This window comes from Astyanax mexicanus, chromosome 2 (genome assembly GCF_023375975.1).
Source record: "Astyanax mexicanus isolate ESR-SI-001 chromosome 2, AstMex3_surface, whole genome shotgun sequence".
NCBI lineage: Eukaryota > Metazoa > Chordata > Actinopteri > Characiformes > Acestrorhamphidae > Astyanax > Astyanax mexicanus.
Window position 1 is genome coordinate 24482622 of NC_064409.1, and position 27742 is coordinate 24510363.

Below are 27742 nucleotides of genomic sequence, written 5' to 3' on the forward strand. Positions count from 1 at the left end.
ACTTTTTGAAAATATGTTACTTTATTTGCCATTAATTAACCAGTCAAAAGAAAATTTGGATGCACCTCAGATACAGTGATAAAACTGTCTCTCATCAGAACTTCCAGGAAAGGAAGACCAAAATTAACAAGCTTATCTGTGTTGCGCAGGATAATTCATCAGAGTTACCAGCCTCAGAAACCGCAAGTAAACAAGAGTATTTTGGTTCGTTTAACACTTTTAAATTACTACATGAGTCCTTGTGTGTTCTTTCGTAATCTGGATGAATGAATTGGTGTCTAACTGGTACTTCTAAACTAACGGGTCCCCTGCTCAGCCAATCACAGCGCAGAAGGGCGGGGCCGGCCGGAAGATGGGTGTGAAAAGAAATTGACGGTGAGCGCACAGTTGAGGTGTGCGCAGGCTGAGCACTGAGGAGTTGAATACCAGGAGCAAGTTAAAGGATATTTTAATAATTAACATCTTATTTTAATAAATCTCAGCGATACAGTAAGTACACAGCGCTTTCTGGCAGCCTATTTTCACTGTATGATCTCTGAAGTATTATATTTATCAGATATATAAAGAGAGTTTTAGTTTAACAGGAAGTGTCAGCTTTGCTACTTGTTGAGACCTGCTGTGTTTTGGGAGTTCTTTTCTGTTCTAAATGCTTTAAATACCTTTTATAGACAGCTATAACCGACTGACCAATTTCTGCTCACTGCTCACCTGTATTTCACTTATTTTACCTGTATTTTCTCCTTTAAATCTGTATTTGTATGGTGCATTAGTGAAATTGAGGAACTAGCAAAAAGTGTCATGGAAAAACACAGTACTGATCGTGTCAGACTATCATGATTAGCCCTGAGTGAATAATAATAAAGCACATTAACACCATGATATTTAGTCTTTTATATTGATTAAATAATGATTATTGGCGTAATTAGCAGTGTAATGTCCTCAAATCATATGTTACATACGTATAGATGCATTAGTACCTCTGCAAAAACTAAAATATCAATAAATAATCAGCACAAAACATATAAAATCACTGATAAGTTATATCATGCTATAAATCTTTCTACAGTCAAAGACTGAACACCGTTTTTCTTCAACTGTATAATAAATGCTGTCAGTACAAATAAGTCACATCCTCTACATGTTTTAATGAAAAATACTGTTTATTTCTGTAATTTAACAAATTGCATAAATAAAACACAAATTTGACATTATTGTATTATGATTTTATTCTTTCTGTCAGGAAAATATTTATATAATATTATACTACAGTTAGTTCCGTCCCTGCAATGTGATTGGCTGAGAGGCATTCTTTGAGTGCCATTATCAGCCGGTAATGTACTGTAACTGAAGATCTTTATGTATTACTTCGCCACATACAGGTAACCTGGCAACAGTGAAACACTTACAAGCCAAACAGTGCAGCTACAAACAGAACAGCAATGGAAATATTTTAAGAGTTTTTAGAACCAAACAGATCCTATTTTCTTGTCCTCTTTAACTCAAAATCTTTCAATAAACAACGATAATGGCCTGTGGCCTTGTGTCTACGACTGCAGCATAGTAGTGCCAATATTACATGCTCTAGCACTCCCTCTTTTGTATTATTGCTTAAGCTTATTTAAGTTTCTGTCGAGGATTAATTCACTTATACACTGTACAGATGTGGAAGTCTGTGGTGGGCCATGATGTAAATGTGAAGGTGGCATCAGAGGGAGACGACTGGGAGACGGATCCAGATTTTGAGGTAAAACACTGCACAGCTAGATCAGACACAGCAGTTCTGCAGGAGTTTTTAAACACTTCACGGTCACTTGTGCATGGACCACCAACCAGAAATATCCAGCCAGTGTCCTGTGGGCCGCAATCTGTGGGCAATATTATGTGGGCACTAATAAAGGACTAGATGATGACCAACACAAACTGTGCAGCAACAGATTTAGAGCTTCTGACTCTACATCTACAAGGTGGAGCAGCTAAAGATAGAGTGTCGGATAGAGTGGAGGACAGTAAGTGATTAAACACAGAGTTTAAAAACTCCAGCAGCACTGCTGAATCTGAACCACTCATACCATCACAAAACACACTAATACCCCATACTCCACCACCATGATAATCAGTGCTAATCACTGCAGTGCTTAGAATAATGACCCACCACCCAAATATTAGCTGATCTATGGTGGTCTATCCTGTGGGGTCCTGAGGATTGAAGACCAGGGTGAAAAATGGAGGATAATAATGAAGTGTGCAGAGAAAAAGCTACAGGACTACAATCTGTACAATCTGAGCTGAATGCTGTACAACCACAAGCTAACACAAAAGCCAGATGTTAGCACAATTTATTAAGCTAGTCACAGGACAACAATATAGCTAATGTAATAAAATACTTTTGAGTTGCAGTGTAAATTATAATTACAATTACAATTTGTAATATCTATGTATATCTATGAATATGCTAGACTTAGCAAAACCAGGCAAAGGCTTATAGATATATTTAATACACAAGTAAACAAGCAGTACTGAATGCTCCTTAGCCACAAGCTAACAAACTAGCCAAAAGTTAGAATGCTAGTCAAAATGTAGCACACTAGCTACAAGTTAGCATGCTAGTCCAAATGTAACACAATAGACACAAGTTAAAATGCTAGTCAAAATGTAGCACACTAGACACAAGTTAAATGCTAGTGAAAATATAGCATAACGTTACTAGAAACAAGTTAGCATGCTAGTCAAAGTACAACAATATCCTGTAATGAAATATTTTGAGTTGCATTGTAACGTCTGTAATCTTTTGAATATGATAGTGATTAATGCTGAAAATGCAAAAACCGAGCAGTGATAAACTGTGCAAAACATTTTAGAGATTCTATAATAAACCAACACTCCTAAATGTTCTAGCCACAAGCTAACATGCTAGTCATAAGACATCAATAAAGCTAATGTGATACAATACTATGAGTTGCATTGTAATCTCTAATAATCTTCTGAATATGTTGATAATTAACTATAATAATGTAATAAATGAAGCAGTGATTAGCAATGCAAAACATATTCTATAATATACATGAAATATATATGTAAACAAACAATGCTAAATGCTTTATAACCACATAGCCAAGTTAGACTGATGTCTGGGATTTTTTGTGTTAGACTAGAAATGTAGCTTTATACTAGAATATTTAGCGTTAGGCTAGGTTTTTAGCATTAGACAGAGATATTTTAGAATTAGACTGACAATTTTTAATACTAGACTGAGAATTTTTAGTATTAGACTGAGATTTTTTTATATTAAACAGAGAACATTTAGCATTATACTAAAATATTTATCATTATGCAGGAGTTTTTATCATCAGAATTTTTTATATTAGACTGAGAATTTTTAGTATTAGACTAAACTATTTACTGTTAGGCTAGACTTTTTAGCGTTAGACTGAGAAATTTTAATATTAAACTGAGAATTTTTAGTATTAGACTAAACTGTTTACTGTTAGGCTAGACTTTTTAGCGTTAGACTGAGAAATTTTAATATTAAACTGAGAATTTTTAGTATTAGACTGAGAATTTCTGGTATTATACTAGACTATTTAGCATTAGGCTAGACTTTTTAGCATTAGACTGAGAGGTTTTTGTATTATACTGAGAAATTTTTGTATTAGACTGAGAAATTTTTGTATTAGACTGAGAATTTTTAGTATTAGACCGAGATTGTTTAGCATTATACGAGAATATTTAGGCTAGGTCTTTATGCTAGATATTTTAACATTAGACTGAGAAATGTTAGTATTAGACTGATAATATTTTTATTTTAGACTGAGAATTTTTGGCGTTACCCTAGAGTTTTTAGTATTAGACCAAGAATTTTTAGTGTTATGTTAGAATTGTAGACACCTACAAATTTTAGGAATTAGATTAGGAATGTTTGTCACTAGGCTGGGATTTGCAATAGGAATGCATTTAATTAGCCTTAGACTTAGGCTAGTAAGTATTAACATTACTAGAATTTGCAATATTATAAGCATTAAACTAGTCATTTTAGATCATTCTACAAAACCTTTTGAATATTCTGATGATTAACAATGAACTAAACTGAGCAGCAATAGCCTTTTAAAGATTCTATATTGCACATATAAACATACAACTTTTAAATGGCAAACAAAATTGTCTAGCAGGCTTACAAATTAACAAAATTGACAATAATGTTATGTAATTATTTAGCTAACTGCATATGATACATTTTATTTAATGTTCTTTTATTTAGCAACCATGTTTTAAGAGTCTTATACTTATACTAAACTGAACTAACTGTGCTGTGCAATTGTGCTTTAGAATGACGTCTCGGAGCAGGAGCAGAGGTGGGGGTCCAAAACAATAGAAGGGTCCGGCCGGAAGGAGCACATCAGGTACCGGCTAAGTCAGGGGGCAGGGCCTGACCTCAGTAAGAGCTAAAACTGTCAGATAAGTGTAAGATTAGACACTGCTGTGGTTCTAACCACTGTGGAACGGAAACACTGTCACTCACTACATTTGCAGAAGCAGGAGGAAGTAGCAGCGCTACAGCGGTACTGAATCTTTGCCAAATATGGAGAGCTGAATGAAGGCTTTACTGACTAAAGGTTCATAAGACATGATAGTTATAAACACTGCTCAAAAAAATAAGGAAGCATTTCATCAGCAAAGTACAACACAAAGTCAGTTAAACTTCAGCAATATCAGTCTGACCAGTCAGCTAAAATAAGCTTTTGTTAACCATCTTCACCTGCTTTGGTGGAAATGAGTGTGCACATCAGGTTTACTGGAGAGGCACCACAAACACAACCTCAAAAAAGAGAATGGGTTTGCAGGTTGTGGCACAGACAATTAGTGTCTAATTGTCCTTTCTGACTGATTCTTCTCTCATTTGGAGTTTTGTTGAAGCCTTTTCACTACTGGTAGCAGTAGTGCAGCTCTTTCAGGTTGCACATATACTCTGATTCCCCCAGGATGATAAGAACGATTGCTGTGTCTCCCAGCACAGTCTCAGGAGCACAGAGGAGATACCAGGACACAGGCCGTTACATAACACTCCAAACCAACACAACAGAATTAAACAAAAGCCTAAAGAAGAAGAAGAAGCCAAATTGCTAAAATGGATCTAAATTCTGAGTGAGAGGACAGTACATTTGACCTGGTGTTTGTGTGTGTTTCTACAGTGTTGCAGATCTGAGGCAAAAGGTGTCTCATGAGCATGAGGTGGTGAAGAAGAAGGAGCTGGATTCGGGCCCAAAGGCATCTTATGGATATGGAGGAAAATTTGGGGTGGAGAAAGACAGAATGGATAAGGTGGGAGAAGTACTTTACCACACACATTTTAATTAAACATCTACATCTATCTTGAGGTTACACTCACGGGCCACTGTATTGGAAACAGCTACTTGAGCTTCCATTCCCTGGAAATTTATTAAAAACACCTTCCTACCATGTACAGTAAGGTAAATAATTATTTGATCTTCTGTTAATTTAAAAAATTAGCAGGGGATCAAAATAATAATTTTCCCAACTGTACTTCCACTCACTGACCTTTTTTTAATCTTTATTTCTGCTCAGTGTATTTGGTATTGTACCATGTTTTGTGGAATCTCCCCAGGGTGCAGTGGGACATTCCTATGTGGCTCAGGTAGATCAGCACTCTTCCCAGACGGATGCAGCAAAGGGTTTTGGAGGGAAATTCGGGGTGCAGAAGGATCGTGTAGATAAGGTGAGGAAGCTGGTCACTAACTACATTACCAAAACATTTCTTATGTCTTATAATATGTCTCATCTTTTACTCTTTTTATTGATCTATTTTCTTTATCTTCTCCAGTCTGCCATGAATTATGAATATAAGGGAGAAGTTGACCAGCATGCATCTCAGAAAGGTACCATTGCTCCTACCTATCGCTTTAAACCAAAAAAATAATTTCAAAGTTTAATAGTTTCTCCCTTACTTTAAACTCAGTGAAACAGCCAATACATGTAACAAGAAATGGAGCCTTAAGTACACTTATTAGCTTGGTGCTAACAAAAGGCCTAGATCATCACACACTCTTCAGTAATATTCAATAGAGTTTCCATCAGCAGCCAGAGTCAGAGAGAGAACAGACTCTTGAGAGTACATCACTCCCTTTGTAAGGCTGGTCAGTACAGACGTCTGTTAGCTGATGTTTCAGAGCTGGGGATCCGGCACTTAGCTCTGAGCATGCTGTGATGTTGCCTAGTGATGCTACATTGATGTGTGACAGTAGAAAAAGAGACAGAGTCTGACTTCACATTTATCAGAGGAGGCATGTGCTGGTCTTCACCCTCCTAGTGTTGGGGGCACTGTATTGATGAAGGAGTATTAGTGAGTGGGTGTGTAAATTGTCTTTAACTTGAAAAATTAAATAAAAATAAACAGGAAAAAAACATCATATCATCAATATAAAATAAGAATATAACTAAAAGTCAGTTAAAAAACATCAACTGAAAAAACATAGGATATAATAAAACAGAATAAATGAAGCATAACAAAAATAATAATTTTAAGTGTTTTAAATGAAATTCCTGTTCACTGCTTATCAGACTACGCCAAAGGGTTTGGTGGAAAGTACGGAGTGCAGAAGGAGAGAGTGGATAAAGCTGCTCTGGGTTACGACTACAAAGGAGAAACTGAGAAACACCAATCCCAGAAAGGTAATGTAAATGAGAGATAAATAATTTGTGATATATTATTTTGTGTGTGATATATGAAGTGTGTGAAATAAATGAAGAAAATATATGAAAGAAAATGGTTTATATGATTTATATTTGAGTTATATGATTTTGTTGTAGTTCTGGTAAACACTGTTTTATTCTATCCTTTATTTAAGATTACTCAAAGGGTTTTGGAGGGAAGTTTGGAGTGGAGAAAGAGAAGGTGGATAAAGCGGCTCATGGTTACGATTATAAAGGAGAAACTGAGAAACACCAGTCCCAGAAAGGTAACATACCTGAAGTTCTTTCATATTATACACTAATAATATTACCAGAACTGGGTAGAAAAGACAAAAACAGAACTCAATTTGAATTATTACTTGAGTAAAAGTAAGAAAATATTCAGTAAAAACAATATTCAAATAGTGAGTTATTTTCTCAATCTTATTTTATAATCAAAATAGGAAAAAATAGAAATACAAAATAAAATAAAAACTTGCCAGCTTAGAAAAGCATTGAGAAAATTTGCTCAAGAACGATACATGATTTAAGCATACTGAGCATTTACTTATAACTTTACTCATATATTACAGCTACAGCAAAACAACTTTTATCAGAAGTTACCTGCCACTGTTTACCTGCTAACCACCACTTTTTAGCTCCTTCACCATATCATTAGCCATCATTAATTTTTTTATGATTTTGCAGTTATATGACATTGCATTAAGAGTGTTAATTGGTGTTAATTGTTGTAGTTCTGGTAAACACTGTTTTATTCTATCCTTTATTTTAGATTACTCAAAGGGTTTTGGAGGGAAGTTTGGAGTGGAGAAAGAGAAGGTGGATAAAGCGGCTCTTGGTTACGATTATAAAGGAGAAACTGAGAAACACGAGTCCCAGAAAGGTAACATACCTGCAGTTCTATCATATTATACACTAATAATATTACCAGAACTGGGTAGAGAAGACAAAAACAGAACTCAAGTAAAAGTGGTCATTTGAATTATACTTGAGTAAAAGTAAGAAAATATTCAATAAAAACAATATTTAAATTGTGAGTTATTCTCTCAATCTTATTTAATAATCAAAATAGGAAAAAATAGAAATACAAAATAAAAAAAGCTTAGAAAAGCATTGGCAACATTAGATCAAGAACGATACATGATTAAATCATATTAAGCATTTATTTTCAACTTTACTCATATTAGAGCCACAGCAAAACAACTTTTATCAGTAGTTACCTCCCAGATTACCTGCCACTCTTTACCTGCTAACCACCACTGTTTACCTGCTTCACCATTTCATTAGCCATGTTTACTCAGTTCAGGCTTTAGGGGACCTATTAAATGTGTGTATGAATAAAGCACCAAACAAATCTGCATTTGATTAAAAAGTGCTTACAAATGTAACAGGAGAAATGGAGATGAACATAGCTGAGTAAAAGTATCTTTTTAACATCACAAATTTACTCAAGTAAAAGTACTAAAAAGTACCCATTTGTTTGAAGTTATCTAGTTATTTAATTAAACGTAACAAAGTAAATGTAGCATGTTACTACCCACCTCTGATTAACTACACATCCCCCTGCATTCATAAATACTACTGCCAGTATCAGTAACTGTATTTACCTGACTAATAGATTATTTAAAAAAAATTAAGTTGTAGGTATACAGTTGTAAGTATAAATTTGTAAGTATACAGTATATAAGTATATTTTGTAAACAAATGTGGGATTGTGGTGCTATTCAAAGCAACAATTAACAAAGATCAATAAATTATAAAAAATCTAGACTGATATGGGTAACATTTATTGAGCTACACATACAGAAGTAGTGTGTAATGCATGTGTAACACTGCAACATGCCAGATGTCTCACCATGCAGAGAGTTGTAGAGGTTCCTCTCTTAATCCATTCCATGCAGCTCCAATATTCTTACTCAGTTCCTGTAGATTTTGCAGGGTTAGGGGTGTTAATAGCGCATCCAACAGCATCCCACATATTTTCAATCAGGGATAGTTCTGGTGATGCAGCTGCACGTAGTATAGTTTCTGTATCTTTAAGGCGAGCTCTTAAGAAGTCAGCAGTATGTGGAAGAGCATTGTCCTGTTTAAAAAGCCATATTTTATACCTTACTGTAAGAATAACATATTATTGATATTTTTTTCTCCTATAGATTATGCAAAGGGATTTGGAGGACGGTACGGTGTGCAGGAAGACCGTATGGATAAGGTAAATTTGGACATGATCAATAGCAGATGGTATGTTATTTTAAAGAATACAATGTGTGTTTTATGCTTTTCTGTTCACAGAGTGCAGCATCGTTCAGTGAAATGGAGTCACCGACCTCGTCTTATGAGAAGACTCTGCCACTCGAGACCTGTAAGTGACAGACATTCTGATAGATTTCATTTAAAATCAGATTTACAGTTGTAGGCTGCTGGCTTTGAGTGTCTCAATCGTCCAGTGGAATTTGAATGTAATTTTAAGGGCACTGTAAAGTCCCATGCACTGGTAATTAATAGTATAGTAAACATTGTGACTAACTACATAGTATAAAGGTGAACTAGAATGCATTTTAGGTCTTGTTACAAAGCAACAGATAGTGGAAACTGGGGACATGTCAGCAGTGATAGTTACGAGTTTCTGGATGCTGGAAATTTCCACCTTTTCTCAGGAATTTTCTGAATAATATAAATGGTGATACAATGATGTCTAAATACTTTTATAGGGTGCCAGAAAAAAACACACTACTGTCGCAATATAGTACATTTGCCCATATATGGATCTATCTGGGTCAGAGCCTCAATTATAATAATAATCAAAATATTGATTATTCTCAAAGTGCTATTCTGTATAAGGACATTGTATTGAGATAAGCTTGTGGCTAGCATATTAGCCTGTTGCTAAAACATTACACAGTCTCATTGTAAAGCACAGCTTTTGGTATGCTGTATGTCCAATGTTTGTAAAAGCTGCTTTATATGAATGCATTAATCAGCTACTTACTCCAGTTATTCCAACAAAAGAAGCATACACTTTTTTAATATTTCTGATTTCAGAGGAAATTATGAATGAGCAGTTGTTCCAATACTTTTGCCCACATAGTGTATGTTAGATGATTGTAACTCTCAGTAATTTTCTGGTGTGTGTGTGTGTGTTTAGCAAGTGCTGGTGCTGGTAATCTAAAGGCCCGGTTTGAGAATATGGCCAAAGCGTCCGAGGATGAGAACCGTAAAAAGGCAGAGGAGGAGCGGGCGAGACGACAAGCCCGAGAGAAAAGAGAGAGAGAGGAGGCACAAAATAGACAGCAGGTACACACAGACACACACTTTGTGCAAATAACACATTAGTGTTGTATGCTTGGCCCAGTAGTTCAGAACTATGGAACACCACCAGCGAAGTACAATTGAGAGAGGTAGGTGTATGTTTAAAACAGCTCTGTTTATGCTAGTTAAATGTAAAAATCCACCCATGATTACATAGGTTTAAATAGGATCTCCGGTGGATTTGGTGTTTTACAGAGACTCTAAGACTAGGTCAGTGGGAATTATACCTGTTGTAAAGTAACATATGACATTGCAAAGACTGTTATTAGTGTAAAAATATCTTTATTTTAAAACGTTTCCAACAGTTGTCCGCCTTCTGGTGTCTCAGTTAGCCAATCAGAGGCGATATGTTTGCATGTATGAATATTCATGAGCAAGAGTCAAAATCCTATGGTTCCACCCCCCCACTTCTCCAGTGGACTAAGCAGCGTTATACCGGATCACCAGAGCACCTTTTTTGTGACAAAAAACAGCTCACATGGCATTCATTCATACTAGAGACCACAACTAGACATTTTAAAATGGAAGAAAAAAATTATGGAATGAGACCTTTAAAATAATACTTAGAGAAAGATTTTACCTTACCGAGAACAATTCCTTCAAGGTTGTTTCATAAAATTCCTTATGAGTTTTATTTAACTAAGAAAAGATGGTAAGAGATTTATTGTAAAAGATTTTCTGCAATAAAGTTTTATGGTACCTGTAAGAAAATTAATTCACTAAACGTCACTGCAAGTGTTGCTTACATAGAGACTTCACACCCCTGTAACAAATTCTTGAGTTAGTAGCGATAAATCTAGCAACTTTCTGTAGACTTTTGTAGAATGTTTAGCTCAATAACTTTATTAAATAACAGTCAGATCTGTACTCTAATCTTATCTTCTCATCGTAAAAAATGACTTCAAACTCTTACTTTTCTTGTTTTGGTTTACTTAAGGTTTGTGTCCTATAAGTAAATCTAAAGGAATAGAGCATTACATATAAAAAAACACTTTTTGGATAGGGATTAAGCCTAGTCGTGGGCTATTTTTCTTTAAATAGAGAAACTTCGTTCACAATGCTGTATAGTCCCGGACTATGCTTAATTCCTGTCCAGGAAAACCAACTCTAGATGTTTAAGGATTATCTCAGGAAAGCCCTTAGAGAACACTAGAAAACACTTTTTCAAGGCTTTTTCTGCAACACATTTATCTTTAAGATTTGGTTTAGAGCAACCTAATACCCCTAACACAGATGATGTAACTGTGTGTGTAAAGGTGCAGAGCAGTAAAGAGGAGGTGAAGGAGAGGAGACTCCCGCCTGTCCCAGCGGCCGCCGAGACCCCTCAACAGGCATTCAGACCACTGCCTGAAACACCCAGAGACGAACCTGAACCTGAACCTGTAGCTCAGGTAAAACTACAGCTTACATTATGCAACTACATGCCAGCTTTACCAGGGTTGTACAAAATTCATAACTGAGTTGAGAATGACCCCTGAATTCCAAGTAAATTCTCGATTTAGATTATGAATTTGAATTGAGATTGCAAACATGAAGCAGAATTGCAATTCGAATTCTAATTACAGGAAATACAGATAAATTCATGATACATAACATGTTTAACAATGAATTAAAAACTCTATTAAAAAGATGTTAAAAGTGTACTAACTTTTAAACTGTGTGAAATTAAATGAAAACACTTAATTTCCCTGGATACCTTGTTTATCCAAGTCTTTAAAATGATTTTGCAGACATTTAGGCCATTTGTGCAACTGTTGACCATCACATGCAACAAAGTTACCGTCTAAAGCACTTTCATAAATGATAACTTTATCTATTTTATATTTAATTATTTTGAAATGAAGATATTTAAGATATTATTTAACATTAAGGGAATTAAACATTAACATGCTTAATGTTAGTGTCTGTACTTCCATTTGGAAGAAAAATGTATGTTAAAAGTATGAATTGCAATGATTTTAATTTTGCACAGTCCTGACATTCAAGTTAAGTGAAGTCAAGAGGCTTTAATTGTCATTCCATCTGAGTACAAGTATACAGTGCAAAGAAATTACATTCCTCTGGATGCATGGTGCAACATGAGAGGCAGTCTTTGGGTGGTGTACCCCTCAGTGAAAAATTGTTAAATTGAATTTGAATTGAAATTGCAGAAAGTGGAATTAAAATCATTGCAATTTAGAGAAATTCATTCTTATCACATATCTGTTAGAATGTGATACTTTTAACATATTTTTTTCTTCCAAATGGAAGTACAGACACAAACATGAATTATTAGCAATATTTCAAAGTAATTAAATGCTGGACATGTGGCTAAAATGGACTTTGCCCAGATGAAAGACTTTAAGAGGGGATGCATCATTAGACTAAGAGAAGATGAATGATCAATTTGATGAATGTACATACTGTATATGTGACTATGACTACATTCTATCAGGCTTATAAAACGTGTGTGTGTTTATTTACAGGAAGATGATCAGCCTGATTATGATGAGCCCCCCTCCCTGCCCCCTCGATCTGCTGACATGTTTCATGAGGAGGAGCCAAAGGATGAAGACGCCCCTCCTCCTCTTCCTCACCGGGACATAGATGTGGGAGGATGTGAGGCTGAGGGAGAGTATGAGGATGTAGAAGAAAATCAGAATGAGGGAGGATATGAGGAAATAGCAGCGGCTAAATGCACTAGTAATAGACACAAACAAAGACACACACACACACCTTGATTTGTGCTGATTTGTAAATGTCTGACCTGATTTGTCTTTGTCTTAGCTGCAGATAACGAATACGAGGACCTTGGCAGTGGTCAGGCAGCCAGAGCTATTTATGACTATGAGGGCGGTGAGTATCACTTAGCATGAATTAGTATGATAGTCTTTTTCTACAAATAAATAAATAAAGCATGCACTCATTTTTTTGGCAAAATAGAATATTCCCAAAATATTTAATATAATATATTATAATTTTGCTATGCAGCACTGCAGCTCTAACCCTATCAAGGCTGGCTATTACCATTGTGGCTAACCCGCTCCAACCTTTAGGGCCCTATGAAATTTGTTTTTTTGTTTACTTATTTTTTGTCAGATTTTCGATTTTTAGGTTTTTAGCTGTTTTTTTTTTTTTACAGAAAATTAATTGTTTTTTAAAGCAAATGGCAACTTAAAAGTTAACTGAACTAAACCCAGGCCTACATCCTGACATCACTGGTTATAATCTCTTTTAAAACTAGAACTATGTTTCATTTAGTTATGAGTCCAGACTTTTAACCCTTTAGTTTCTCCTCTGTTTTCAGGAGCGGATGACGAGATCTCCTTCATGCCTGATGACATCATCACTAACATAGAGATGGTGGACGAGGGCTGGTGGAAGGGAACCTGCCATGGTCGAACTGGTCTTTTCCCATCAAGCTTTGTGGAGCTCATGCAGTAAAGTGCTGAAGCTCCGCCCACTTTTAAAGTCATCTCATTCTCGCTAGCTGTAGCCTGAAGGGTTGCCAAATTTGCCTGACAAAAATCCACCATTGTTTGGAACAATAAAACAAAATAATTATTATAGTAATAAATATTGTTTACTGCTTTTATTAATTTTTTTTAAAAGAAAATCATCGTCAGAACGCCAAACTAGTATCAAACTGTCGCTGCTTACAAATGTATTATTTACTGCAGATTTGGTTTAAGACTGATTATTTGGTCCGTTAAATCTGTTTCATATAATATTTTGAAATATGTATTATGATTTGTTTTCATATTTTTTAATCAGTATAGTTGGATTTATGTAATGACTGAAATGGTTACGAACATGTCTAGAGTTCCAATCCCACTTCAACCCTGTCACTCAACTCAATATCATGCACTGAGATCATGGTCTGAACTTGCAAATCAGTGTTTTATCCACAGTGTTGCAAAGTTACAAAATGCAAATATTTAAACAGAATATAATGTGCAATGGAATGGTACAGTGTTTTAAAACAGATTTTTCATAATAAACTGAATTCTTTCCTGGAAAATGATGTTTTAATGTCATGAAAAGAACTTAATAAACAATAAACTGTTTATATTTGACATGACTAATGACACAAAGTCTTAATAATTCACCAGAATCTATCAGTTCCAATAATAATACCAGAGTGAGGATAAGCAGATATCGCTGTATAAGGCAAATTTCCAGTTTGTTTTTAAACTTATTTCTGTCTGCTGCATCTGTAATATACAGTTAATTGCCAACAAGTAATTTCAATGTTTTAAGTTTTTAAAAATTATGTAAAATACTTTGTGCGTCACGTTTAATGATTTTTTAGAATTTAATAAAAAGCATCTAACTAAACATAAAATTAACATTTTTAATATAGATATAATATAAATATATTTTAAATATCCGGTATACAGGATCCGTTTTAGCTGTATAAAACACAAAACATAGGAATAATATTAAAGTCACTATGACCTGCAATGTTATAATTTACAAAAACTTTCCTCTGATTTAGGCTTGAACCTGACACCACCATACTTGTAGTATTGCCAGAACCACTGATAGTTTAACACAGAAACATAAAATACAAAAACATTTACAGTATGCAAAACTTTAATTAAACTGAGGATTTTAAGAAGAAGCCAAAAAACAGCACAGCTCAGGTTTCCACATGTACTTTTAAACAACTGTGTAAATTGTTTAAGGTAATCAACCAATTACAGTATTTATAGTATTTATGGATCAAAGCTATACTGTATTTATTACAGTAATTAAGCAAAACTACACTGACAAAAAGAATATAGTATTTAATCAAAATCTATTATTTATAATTAACAACCAAAAATTACATTTTTGTCATTTGTGGAAATTACATATCTTTAGGTATCACGTATAATAATCAACCAAAAATGCATTGTTTGTATCCATTGACCAAAAGTGATTTTATTTATGGTAAATCAACAAAATGACATAGTTTAAGGTAATCACCTAACATGACATTATTCATGCCGTTAAAAAAAAAAATATTTTGAATGGTTATTGTTGCAGATGAAGATTTAAGTTTGGACAGTACTGGACTATTCCTGTAGTTTTTTAATATTACAGATTATTATATCTCTGATTCTACTGCAGAGAAATGCAGTATCACTGTCCATCTCTCTATCAGGATGCACATCATTACAATACAGATCATTCTCAATCATCCAACAAGACATTAACCCAGCAGTTCACACACAGTTACTGTACATCAGATACAATAATCTCAGCCAGCAGAACCCTACAGCATTAGGATCCGCCTTCTCCATTTATCCAAAATCAAGCACCGCCCCCCTGCCAGCAGATTCAGAGGGTGTGGCCAAACCCTGTGAGTTAAAACTAGCTGAATCAGAACTCAGTGAAGATAAAGTCCGGAGGTAGAGGGCGGGTCTACCAGGCCACGCCCTTCTTCAGCTTGTGTTTTCCTTTGACTGCCTTGCGTTTGCTCTTCAGCTTCTTGGCCTGCCGCTGGTTCATCCACTTGGGGTACTGTCCGTGCTCATCCAGCATCGTCTTCTTACTGCGCTTACTGTCCATCTCCATTTTACTCGGTCCGTCTGAAACAACAAGCAGAAACTTTTAACTAAAGCCCTAAACGGCTAAATCAGTTCAGCACATCTGCATTGTGTTCTACAGGTAAAACAATGTTAAATGTTTTATTCATCACTAGCACTGGGTGAGTTTCACAACTTAGTCCAATCAGTGTTTTACTGTGATTCTGAAGCAGGTTAATTGAGATTACAAATATTTCTATGCAGAAGGTGTAGAGTGACTCTGTCAGAACCTGTACTTATATTTTATGCTCCAGTGATTTTTGCACTATTTTAAATATAAAAGCTTCTTAAGCTTCTTAAAGGTCTCATTCCATATATATATATTTTTTCATTCATTTTAAAATGTGTAGTTGTGAATCGCATGTGAGCAGGTTTTTGGGGAAAAAAAGTGCTCTGGTGATTTGGTATAACGCTGCTTCACTCCAGTGGAGGAGTGTTGAGGGGGCAGTGGGGGATGATAGGATAGAATGTTACTACACAACACAGACAGCAGCAGCTTTGATTGGTCTGCTGAGCCTCCTGTTCCTGCCTACAAATTCCCACCCTCAGGAGTGAACTGAAGAGCGATAAAGACACATAAACTCTGAGGTTTTAATGCACACAGTGGAGTAGGTGACTCTCACAGTCTACACCACAGATTTTACGCAGAAATATAACTCAGCCAAAAATTTTTTTCAGTTGTTATGTAAGAATTTAAAATATCGAAATCATATTAAAGAATTGCTTGTAGATTTGAAGATATTATATTGAGGTTCCCTTATCATACTTCACAACCTTTTGTAAAACTCCTAGCTTGAACAGCAGCAGCAATAATTTTCAGCAATGAACTTTCTTTCTCCACACAAAACCTGAATTAAAACGTGTTTATCTTATTTTTAATATTTAAACAATAATTCTCAGCTTTTTACTGCCATGGCTCTAAAATAAGCACTAAAATCAGCACTTTACAGTCTCTCATTTGTTCACACATCCAAATGAGCAAATACATAAATTAGTTAATACATTATCTTTTTATACATTGCTATTTTCCACATCTGCATACATATTAATATACATTACTACAGTTCTGCATAGAGCTGGGCAATATTATAAAAAAATAAAAAATAAGATTCTCGATATATTTTTAATATATAATTTATTCTTAATTACAATTAAAAATGTTGTAGTTCTGACTAAACAGCTAAAAAGTCTTATCCAATTTTTTTTTTATGAGAAAAAACAAAGGCTCAATTTAGCTGGTTTATAAAGACAGGGTTCATACACGTTTTGACTAATACATTTCCATTATTTTTTATGATGTTTCCATGCCTTCAAGGCTAATTTTCATGACCATAACATTTTTTTAAAACATCAGTGCAGACACATAAAGACAATAAAGCCAAAAATCAATTAGAACTATAATCGAAATTGGCCTAAAATGAATCAGATAAAACTGACACACACAATCTTTAATGATAAAATGTGTGTCAGCTCCATTATGTAGGGCTAAATTACTGAATTAAATCAGAGCTGACGTATTAGGACCAAATGTCCATGACTTGACATGGAATTGCTATTTATAAATTAAATCCCCTGTGAAGAGTAGCAAGTAACTCCATTAGCCCTACAGCTTTTTTCCTGAACAAGGTGCAAAATGTTAAAGCATGAAGATCACTGCCACATAAAAGTTCTTTAAAACATTCTAACAGAAGCACAATCTACTGAGATCTACTCAGAGTCTATATGTAAAGATTTACAATCTCAGTAATCATATTAAATCTGTGATTCAATTAATCAAATACATTTGATTAACCTTCCAAAAATTGTTCTGCATGTTAATTTTTTAAAGACTTTACAAAACACTGTTAATTTAAAATGAATGTTTTAAGTGAATTGGAGCAGAAGGTTCATGTTCATGTCCCTGTTAATAGTGTGTGTGTGTGTGTCTGGGTATACTCGCCTTCCTCTGTCTTCATCTCCACGTCTTCTGATTTCTGCTTCAGTTTATGAACAGGAACCACAGTCGCGATCTCGGCCATGTCCTTCATGGTGATCTCTCCGTTTTCTCCCTGACCCAGAGTGGATTTGAGTCGAGCCAGTTCCTTCGGAGCGACCTTCTTCCTCTTCTCCGCTCTCATCTTCCTCCTCCACTTACTGCGCAAACTCTTTGCCATCGCTCTGAATATCTGCTCGCTGTGGAGCGAAGATTCAGTTTGCATTACTGTCATGAAAATTACTAGTTAACTAATTAACTTGAATTGTTTATTTTAAATGTACTTATGCCACATTAAATCTATTTGTAAAAAGCTACATACAAAAATATATAACCACTATATAACCAGCAACTATGATGCATTGAAAAAACGCTAATCTCCAATGTCAGAACTGATTAATTTGTGCACAATTCAAGATTTTGGTTTTATATGTATGATTTGTATCAAACTTTACTTACAATAAAAATGTTTATGTTGTTTGTATTATATTCCTATACCCTGTACTGTGGTCTTCCAGTGCAGAAAGAAGCACTTAAATAATAATTATTAATATTATTATAAGTGAAAATGCACTTTTCTTCTGAAAGCATTGAGTGTAGATTCAGCCATTTAACACCTTTAAATGAACATTAATTTCATGTCAGAATTTTAACATTAACAAAGGTAGCCCATTAGGTTGTATTAAGGTTGTTTTTCCATCATTAACATTAAAAGAAAAAAAAAACTTTGTTTAACATGCTTTTCTATCAGAATTAGAACATATTGTGAACAAACTTGTTTATTGAGCTATTAACTTTAGTGATTCTCTTTATTTACTCAAGCTAAACTAGATTGATTCATACTTTATGTACAGTACCAGTCAATAGTTTGGACATGTGTCTTTTTATTTAATGCGTTTCCTGTCTTACATATTTTTTACATAATTTGTCAACAAAAAGTGTAAAACAAACCAGAATATGTTTTATATCCTTAGATTTTTCTAGGTTGCACATTTATCCTTGAGGACAGATCTGCCCTCTTGGTATTTTAATATCAGTGTCTTCATGAGGGAGAGTCAACTGGAATAGTTTTCTCAGCGTCTTGAAGGAGTTCCTGGAGGTGCTAAACAATAGTTGTTCCTTCACACTGAGAAGATGCAGCTCATCCCAAATTCCAAAGATCAGGGAATTGTGAAAGCCAAACACTTTTTTTTACTGTTTAATAAATAATTAAATGTGTCCCTTAATCGTTTTCACGTTTTTAATATGAATATACAATGTATAAAACAAATTAAATAAAGATATAAAGAAAAACATTGAATTAGTAGGAGTGTCCAAACTTTTGACTGGTAGCTAACCACTAAATATTAACAAAAACAATTAACTATAAAAAAATATATGATTAATGTAAACTTTAAACCCATTAGAGTTAACTCTGCTACAATCAGGTTGTTTATAATGAGATAAATTAAAGATTAAATCGGTCAAACTTGAGTTTATGTGTTTCTAAATCATCAGCAGCGGGAGCTAGAGATCAATATAACACAATACAGCTGTATAAACCGGCCACATGCAGCTGTAACTCTGCCTCTCTCTCACTTACGCTCTGATTCACTCTGAGAAAGTAGAATTATCACATATTAATAGAGATGAATACCGTTTTCACTTACCTTATTAAAGAGAACACACACACAAACACACACGTGTTCCTCTGTGCCGGAAACTGAACCCTGGGTTAGTGATTTTGCGACAACGCTAGTTGCGACAGCGCTTAGACGCCTGTGGTGTTCTGTCGAGTTCTGCGACCCGTCGATATGTACATCCGACATGCACTGCGCATGCGCTGATCACATGGTTTTTATGTTTTCATTTGTTTTTAATGAAAATTCTGATGTCCTTCTTTAAACAATCCGAGCACTTATCATTTGCTTCGTGTTATAGAAATATATAGTTGCCAATTATTAATAATTTTTTTTTTTTTTTCATGGACAAGGGTAGCATGGTTTGGCAAAGCAACACAAATCGGCATAACGCACTTTAAGTGCGTGCTGCAGTTACAATCGGCCGCCTGTAGATGGCGGATTTTAACAGTTAAAAGCAACATTTAGAAACAACGCTGTAGAAACGCTCAGGAAAAAAGGAAAAACACCGAAAGAAGATCAAAGTTTAATTTAGACCAGAACAGAAAATAATTTATCTAAAACAATACACAATACATCAAGCTGTTAAAATCCTGAAAAAGAACAAAAAACACTGTTTTTTTTTTTTCAAAATGAACATGTGAACATATCACGTAATATATAGACGTAGAAAAAATAGATACAAACAAGCAAGCAACCAAAACAGAAATAAGCATCTAAATAAATAGGCTTACACAAGTACAAAGAGTGAAACACAGCAAACGAGGCGATTTAATTCAAATGAAACTCCCTACAGCAGGTTGTGCTGATCAGGGGCTCCAGCAGGGGGCGCTGAACTCAAGGGTTTAAAAAGATGTTAAACTTTTTAAATAAATAAATATCACTGCAACTAAACATCATCACAAATTTAAATGTAGTATCAGTCAAATGTTTAAACAGACCTTTTAATTTAGAGTTTTTCTTTATTTCTTTTTAAATTTATTTTCTACATTATAGATTTATATCAAAGACATGAACAATTATTAAATATTATGTTATTAACAGAAAAAAAGGTGAGTCCCCTGACCTCAACCTGATCAACTGAGACGGTGATATGGGATGAGCTGGAGCTTCACAGCATGAAGGAAAAGCAGAAGCTATTGTTCAGCACCTCCAGAAATGCTGAGAAAACTATTCCAGGTGACTCTCCCTCAAGAAAACAGTGAGATTTAAATACCGAGAGTGTGCAGATCTGTCCTTAAATATAAATGAGCTACTTAGAAGAAGCTAAAACATAAAACATATTCTGTATTTTGTAACACTTTTTATTTACAAAATAATTCTGAACGTGTTTCGTTATAAGTTTAATGTCTTCAAAAGAGTAAATTTACAACGTAAAAAACACGTTGAATGAGAAGAGGTGTGTCCAAACTTTTGACAGGTACTGTATATGAAAAAAGAAAGAGCAATAATTATCTGTCATTTGTCTAATAGTGATCCCACATTCACTTATATTTTTAAACCTCTGATCTGTTCTAAATACTGATCTTACTGATACTTATGTGTTATTCATCAGTCCGTATTAAACCTGGTATATTACCTTATTTGTTAATACTGTGATGTGCAATAAGAAATATTCACACAAGACAGTCTGGCTCTTTGAAGGAAGCTCTTTAAGCTCTAAGCTTCAGCTATATGTCAGAAACCCAAAGTTAGTCTCTTTATTGAGTTGTAACACCAACTCCATAGTGTGTATTTTCAGAGCACTGGGCTTTTTCAGGACAATGGACCTGTGGTGCATCAACTTAACAGAGTTATTCATTTATTTATTTTATATTGAGCAAACAATAAAAACACTGGAACTGTAAACATTCGCTGATCAGCTTACAGAGTATATGGCCCAGATACAGCTCTGTTCATTGTCCTACAAAAGTTTCAGTAAGCTGTATTTGAACTTAAACCCAGTTAAAGGCTGTGAGGAGTGGTGGACATTGATGTAAATTGTGAAATTTCTCCTTGCTTTAAGACTCTTCTAAAGGACTAGTTACAGAATCAGCAGCAAAAAGTAAATTATATATATTATATAAGCGTTGCGCTCCCGGTATGATTAATAAATCCACAGCTTTATATTTTGACACACACACTACAGCTTCATATTGATACCCAGGCCAGGCGAGAGGCTGTAACATGATTACATGTAAAGCTGGATATGAGTTTATAACAGCGCAGTGTTCAGTTTAACTCCCCAGCATGGTTACTCACATCTGACGTCACCACATCATCTCCCAGTGGAGGTTCAGACTGTGTGAAACTACTCCTATAGCTCTTAAAGCCACAGAGCCATTTAATTACAGTGATCATGCTGGAATAGGAAGGGGCTGTAGCATTCAATAGGGGCTGGAAGCATTTTATAAAAATCTCTTGCTAAAGCATTAAGAGTTTCCTTCACTGGAACTAAGGGATTGAGCCCAACTTCTAAAAAAACAACCCCATACCATTATCCCCCCTCCACCAAACTTTACACTTGTTACAATTAAGTCAGGCAAGTACAGTAAAGTACAGCTTCCAAACATGGTGGAGTTACACACTTACTGTTACTGTAAAACTAAGCCCCTTTCCTTAATAAACTAACAGGTGCTTGTGCAGTCTCTTGTCATCTCAAGACTTGACTACTGCAACTCTCTACTGGCTGGTCTTCCACTGCGAGCCACCAAACCACTACAATTAATTCAGAACGCGGCAGCACGACTTGTCTTCAATCTTCTGAAGTTCAGTCATGTGACTCCTTTGCTGCATTCCCTCCACTGGCTCCCTGTTGCCGCCCGCATCCGATTCAAAACCCTAACTCTGGCCTACAAGGCAAAAAACGGACCAGCTCCTTCATACTTGATGGCAATGGTCAAAGCCAGATCTGCACCAAGAGCTCTTAGAGCTTCCAGTATGGCTCGGCTCGAACCTCCATCCCTCAAAACACACAGAAAATAGACATCCAGACTCTTCTCTGTGCTGGCACCAAGGTGGTGGAATGAACTTCCACTGGTTGTCAGAACAGCAGAGTCACTCGCGGTCTTCAAACGTCGACTGAAGACACATCTTTTCAAAGAGTTCCTAGACTAACATATATATATATATATATATATATATATATATATATATATATATATATATATATATATATATATATATATAAAAAGGTTCCTAGGATTCTAAACATGATCAAGCTTTGTGTATCTCTTGATCCTAGTCTACAAACTAACTTTGGATATCTGAAGAAACATCGAAGCACTGTTGTAAGTCGCTCTGGATAAGGGCGTCTGCTAAATACCGTAAATGTAAATGTAACAACTAACAACTACTAACTAACTAAGCAGGCACACTGAAGACATCATATATGTCCAGATTGATTATCTGTATCTGTGGGATGTTTAGTAATAAAGTAATTTTCAGCTGGTTTAGTTGAGAGGAGTTAAATCTGCAACAGCACTGGTGTGGAGGAGGGAGACACCTGGAGCGGTCAGCACTCTGCCTACCGACACACACACACACACACACACACACACACACACACACACACACACACACACACACACACACACACATACACACACACACACACACACACACACACACACATACACACACACACACACACACACACACACACACACAGACACACACACACACACACACAGCCATATGCCGGGCTGTCCCGGTGAGTTCACCCTTGGCAGGCAGCTGAGGTCCCTTTATAAAGTGCAAATGTGTCTGAGTGTGTTTGTGTGTGTGTGTGTGTGTGTGTTTTGATTTTCCCAATTGAGCCTCTGTTAGCAAGTGTAAAACGTCTGTGAGAGGAATAATTAAGTCCCAGGACATTATGCCCCAAGATGGACCGGATATAAATATACGTATTATATACACGTATATATATATATATTATATATACGTATTATATGATCAAGCATAACATTATGATCACCTCCTTATTTCTACACACAATTCCCATGCTATTCCATCCTATTCAACTTTACTGATCATATAGGACACTTTGTAGTTCTATTATTACAGACTGTAGTCCTGTATCTGTTTCTCTGTATACTTTATTATTATTATCCTCCTTCTTTCACCCCGTTCTTCAATTCTCAGAACCCCACAGGATAGAAAACCACCACAGAGCAGCTATTATTATTATTATTATTTGGGTGATGGGTCAGTATTCTCAGCACTGCAGTGATTAGCACTGATTATCGTGGTGGTGGTGTATGAGGGGTGTTAGTGTTTGTTGTTCTGGTGGATCAGATACAGCAGTGCTGCTGGAGCTTTTAAACACCTCAGTGTCACTGCTGGACTGAGAGTAATTCACCAATCAGAAATATCCAGACAACCGTGTCATGTGGGCAACATCCTGTGCCCACTGATGAAGGACTAGAGAATAAAAAACACAAACTGTGCAGCAACAGATTCTGAGCTTCTATCTCTGACTTTATTTTATCTACAAGGTGGAGCAGCTAGAGGTAGGAGTATATAATAGAGAGGAGGACAGTGAGATATTAAACACAGTGTTTAAAAACTCCAGCAGCACTGCTAAGAAATAGAAGGACTTTGGCCTTCTAGCCTTAAGCCTGGATATAAGATGAGATACGGTTCTAAATGGAGGCATACTCGTAGGTTAATTGCTGTATTGGTGATTAATCTAGAGACCAGGCAGGACAAGGAACTGTTATAATATTTAATAATATTTAATCCCTGGGAAACCCTTGCTGTGTGTGGGTGAGAATTATCCTGCTAAAAATTGCCATTTGGACGTCCTGCCTTGAGAAGCAGCAAAACATGTGGTTGCTGGATGTCCTTCAAATATTGCTGAGCTCTTGGTGCCGTTAGTGGCTTTATTCTCTGCTCAAGACGTCTTTATTTAGAAACATGCTGTTTACTGCATATTCATATAATAACGTATAAAATGTCAGATCTAGCAACTTGAAGATACAGCCCACTGGTAACCCTCAAGAACAGAAATGTGAGATTTGTTTTTGTTAGGAAGCATCTATTTGTTTTGGACACTGTTGTTTCTGTGACCTTATGGAGAAAGCGAATCTGTTCTCAGACCAGCCGTCCTGCAAGACCGAGCTTCTGAAATAAATGAGATTTAATTCCCCTCAGGCAGCGTTAGGCAAGGTCATACACCCCCCCCCCCCCTCTCGTTCTCTGTCTTTCCCCCGTTTCCCCCATTTTTCCTGTGTTTCTGAGCTGTGGTGAATGTTAGCCCACGGAGAGCCTCACACTGGAACCCTCAGTGGTTTACTCTCCACCAGACTACACCAATATCAATGCATGGATGTAGCATCCTGAAAAGAAATGGTAAAATATTCATAATTCATAGATGATACGAAATAATTCATTATAGACTATTCATAATTTGTAGTTGCCCCTAAACGTTTTATATAACAGCAGGTACTCAACACATGTGAATAACTCATAGTGCATATGACATACCTAACAGTGAAAACTGAACAAATCATAAAAAAGATACTGAAAAAATCATAGTGGGTGCTGAATAATTAGTAGTGCACACCGAACAATTAATAGTGGATAGTAATCGATAATTCGTAGTAATTACTAATTAAACAGGTGCTTAGGTTTTGAGCATGTGCCCTAAGATAGAAAAACATAGAGGTTAATAGTTTTCCTGTTGTTGTTGGAAAGAGGTCAGGTTTGTTTGTGAGGGAAAGTGTAATGTTGAACAAGTGCAGGCGTCAAATCTTGATAAATCGGTTAATGTACAATATTGAAGGTTGTTGGCAGATATGGCAAGAAACTACAGGTTCAACACTGCATTGTTGTAACTACTCTAAGGCCAGATATTGTATTTTACTAAGAGAGCAAGCAGAGAGTTGATGGAGCTTATGGAAGGAAAAGGTTGAATTATGCAGATTTGTTGGTGGGATGAGAGGCAGTATGCCAACCCCTAAATATAGTCAAATTAACTAACCTCAACCTGCCTTTTGCACTTATTTAGTCCTCTGTGAGCAATGCTACAATAACTATTACAAACTGTACAGCAACCTTCATTGTTTTTTTTTTTTACGTTTACCAGACATGGATATACTTTAGAGAATAGCTAAAGGTGAAATGAGTTTTGATGGGAGCCATGATGCTCCTAAACGCATTCCATCCAGAAGAGGAAATTCCTGCCCACTGCCCGACCACACAAAAAACTCCATCCATCCATCCATCCATCCATCCATCCATCGTGTGCTGAGTCATTAAGAAGCTGAAAGATCTAGTCAGATCTGTGATCTAGTCGCAGTGTGGTTAAGAGTGTAGGCATAGGCTGTTTGGTGTGTGTGATGTTCAGATAGTGGTACAAAGGTTGTGGGTAATCTTTTAATCTTGTGAGCTTGGAATGAAGCAAGTCACTCCTGAGCCTTCTGGAAGTGTTGTGGGCCTAATTCTGCCAAACACAACGGGAGGTACTTACCTGATCTCCTCTGTGAAGAGCTTGTGGCATATTGGATGATTGATATATTTGTGAAGGTTAGGTCAAATGTTGCCAATCAGATCATAACCGGCCGAAGCAACCTAACCGTTAGGTATCGGATCTCTGTTCTCATAAAGAGTTCCCCAATGGTGGAACAAACTACCTTCCACTACCAGATCAGGAGAATCTTTCGCTATCTTTAATAAACTCCTGAAGACAGAGCTCGTCAAAGAGCACTTACTCTCCTAACACCTCTAACACACTAACTACTTCCAACCTCATTTCCTTCTTCCCCTCCTTCACTCCTCTGTTTCATTATTTCCCTTTGACCTCCTTTAGACCCTATCTAAAGATGTTTTACCTTTAAACTACTATTACTTTTGTACTTCAGTATTGTAAGTTGCTTTGGACAAAAGCGTCTGCCAAATGTAATGTAATGTAATGTAATGTAATGGATCTTCAGGTTTGAATGAAATATTGCTGTCATGAGTAATCCAAAACATATTAGTAGACACTAAAAGATTCATAGTAAATACTGAATAAGTGATAGTAGATTCTGAATACATCCATGCAGACTGTAAATAATTTAGTGTAGATTCAGATTAATAGAAGATTACTTCACAGCAGATACTAAAAATGTAGACTGAACACTGAGATATGGACCAATGTTTAGTAGATACTGAATAACTCATAGTTGATAGAAAAACAGAACATACCACTTTAAAATATGGTACATTTTTGTCCGTCTTCATTTCATAGCAATGAACAAACTATTTCAGTTCCTGGCTTTTTATAACTGCTGTTTGTAAATGAGCTATTCAGCTGATTGACTGCCTTGTGTATTGTGTCTCAGTTGGAACGCTGCGCACTGTATATACGGAGATGACTGAGTCCTGCTGGTGCTGAAGGTTTACTGAAAGGAGGAATGTGTCATAAGCAGTGCGAACATCTCCATATCGACTGCATCCAGCGGGATATCGAACTGCCTTCAGGAAGCGTGTTCTCTTCTCGCCTCATTAATATTCATTAGGGGGTGTTTTAGCGTGCTGGGCTCTGCTGAGACGAACATTAGAAAGCTGTTTGATCCAGCATGAATCTTTAAACTCAGAGTACAACAACCCAGTAAACACCAACACAACCCAACTCAGGAGGGGTGTGGTACATTTGTGTTCATGGCCTTACCTTTACAATTACAGTGGTTGGTAGAGATGGTGTTTGTTGGAGAATGATGGTGTTCAGTGGAGACTTATGGTGTTTGGTGGACAATAATGGTGTTTGAAAGAGAATGGTGATTTTTAAGAATGATGATATTTGGTAGAAAATAATGGTGACTGGTAAAGAATGATTGTGTTTGGTGGAATATGGTGATTATTAATAAAGCATGATGCTGTTTAGTGAAAAATAATGGTGTTTGATAAAGAATGATGATGTTTAGTAGAGAATAATGGTGTTTGGTGAAGAACGATGGTGTTTGAGGGAATGTGATGGTTTTAACGGAAAATAATGGTGTTTGATGGAGAATTATAATGTTTAGTAGAGAATAATGGTGTTTGGTCAAGAACGATGGTTTTTGAGGGAATGTGGTGGTTCTTAATGGAGAATAATGGTGTTTGGTGAAGAATGATGGTGTTTGTAGGAATGTGGTGGTTCTTAATGGAGAATAATGGTGTTTGTTAAAGAATGATGGTGTTTGAAGGAAAGTGATGTTTGATGCAGAATGATAGTGTTGGACGGAGAATGGTGGTGTTTGATGGAGAATGATGGTGTTTGATGGAGAATTATATTTGGTGGACAAAAATGATGTTGGTGTCTGATGGAGAATGATAGTGTTAGGTGGAGAATGATGGTGTTTGGTAGGAAATTATGGTGTTTGATGTAGGGAATGGATTTTGTAGAGAATGATGCAAGTTCTCCATTGTCTCCATTGCTAAAGTAAAATTATTTATTGAATTACAAATAGAGTTTTAAGAAATCTATTTGTGATTTGGTTTAATTTTTCTTTAAATATCTGTTCTGGTATAGTTTCAGTCTTTTACTCTAAAGTGGTTTAAATTCAGATTTAAAGTTGAATTCATTTGTATTGCATGTTTATTTCAAATGGCTGTGGTTATAATTCAGATTGACCTCAGTTAGTGGG

General features: G+C 35.8%; 2 protein-coding genes across 3 annotated transcripts; one reads left to right on the top strand and one right to left on the bottom strand.

Annotated features, from left to right (window-relative positions):
* Positions 1 to 368: 368 nt before the first annotated feature.
* hcls1 (hematopoietic cell-specific Lyn substrate 1) lies at positions 369 to 14071 on the top strand. Of its 2 annotated transcripts, XM_015601151.3 has the most exons (16): positions 369 to 489; positions 1661 to 1744; positions 4324 to 4397; positions 5187 to 5316; positions 5621 to 5731; positions 5837 to 5891; positions 6574 to 6684; positions 6861 to 6971; positions 7478 to 7588; positions 8859 to 8914; positions 8995 to 9064; positions 9848 to 9996; positions 11268 to 11402; positions 12477 to 12693; positions 12778 to 12846; positions 13298 to 14071. In XM_015601151.3, exons 2-16 carry the CDS (start codon positions 1661 to 1663, stop codon positions 13432 to 13434), a joined length of 1620 nt encoding a protein of 539 aa, XP_015456637.1. In that variant the 5' UTR covers positions 369 to 489; the 3' UTR covers positions 13435 to 14071. The 2 variants fall into 2 exon arrangements, with proteins under 2 accessions (XP_015456637.1, XP_049329858.1); XM_049473901.1 differs by lacking the exon at positions 6861 to 6971.
* A 497-nt stretch (positions 14072 to 14568) lies between these two features.
* On the bottom strand, positions 14569 to 19288 carry llph (LLP homolog, long-term synaptic facilitation factor). Its single transcript, XM_015601150.3, has 3 exons — positions 19185 to 19288; positions 17503 to 17735; positions 14569 to 15566 (listed from the first exon to the last, which is right to left on the bottom strand). The coding sequence occupies exons 2-3, from the start codon at positions 17714 to 17716 to the stop codon at positions 15400 to 15402; spliced, it is 381 nt and encodes a 126-aa protein (XP_015456636.1). The 5' UTR covers positions 17717 to 17735; positions 19185 to 19288; the 3' UTR covers positions 14569 to 15399.
* Between the last annotated feature and the right edge of the window lie 8454 nt (positions 19289 to 27742).

What these genes read in the sequence shown, in the direction of transcription:
- hcls1 (XM_015601151.3), top strand. Translation starts at nt 1,661, where the DNA reads ATGTGGAAGTCTGTGGTGGGCCATGATGTAAATGTGAAGGTGGCATCA. An exon ending in AGAAAGACAGAATGGATAAG is followed by an intron (nt 5,317 to 5,620) that starts GTGGGAGAAGTA and finishes GAATCTCCCCAG; the next exon opens with GGTGCAGTGGGACATTCCTA. An exon ending in GAAACACCAATCCCAGAAAG is followed by an intron (nt 6,685 to 6,860) that starts GTAATGTAAATG and finishes CCTTTATTTAAG; the next exon opens with ATTACTCAAAGGGTTTTGGA.
- llph (XM_015601150.3), bottom strand. Translation starts at nt 17,716, where the DNA reads ATGGCAAAGAGTTTGCGCAGTAAGTGGAGGAGGAAGATGAGAGCGGAG. An exon ending in GGAGATGAAGACAGAGGAAG is followed by an intron (nt 15,567 to 17,502) that starts GCGAGTATACCC and finishes TTGTTGTTTCAG; the next exon opens with ACGGACCGAGTAAAATGGAG.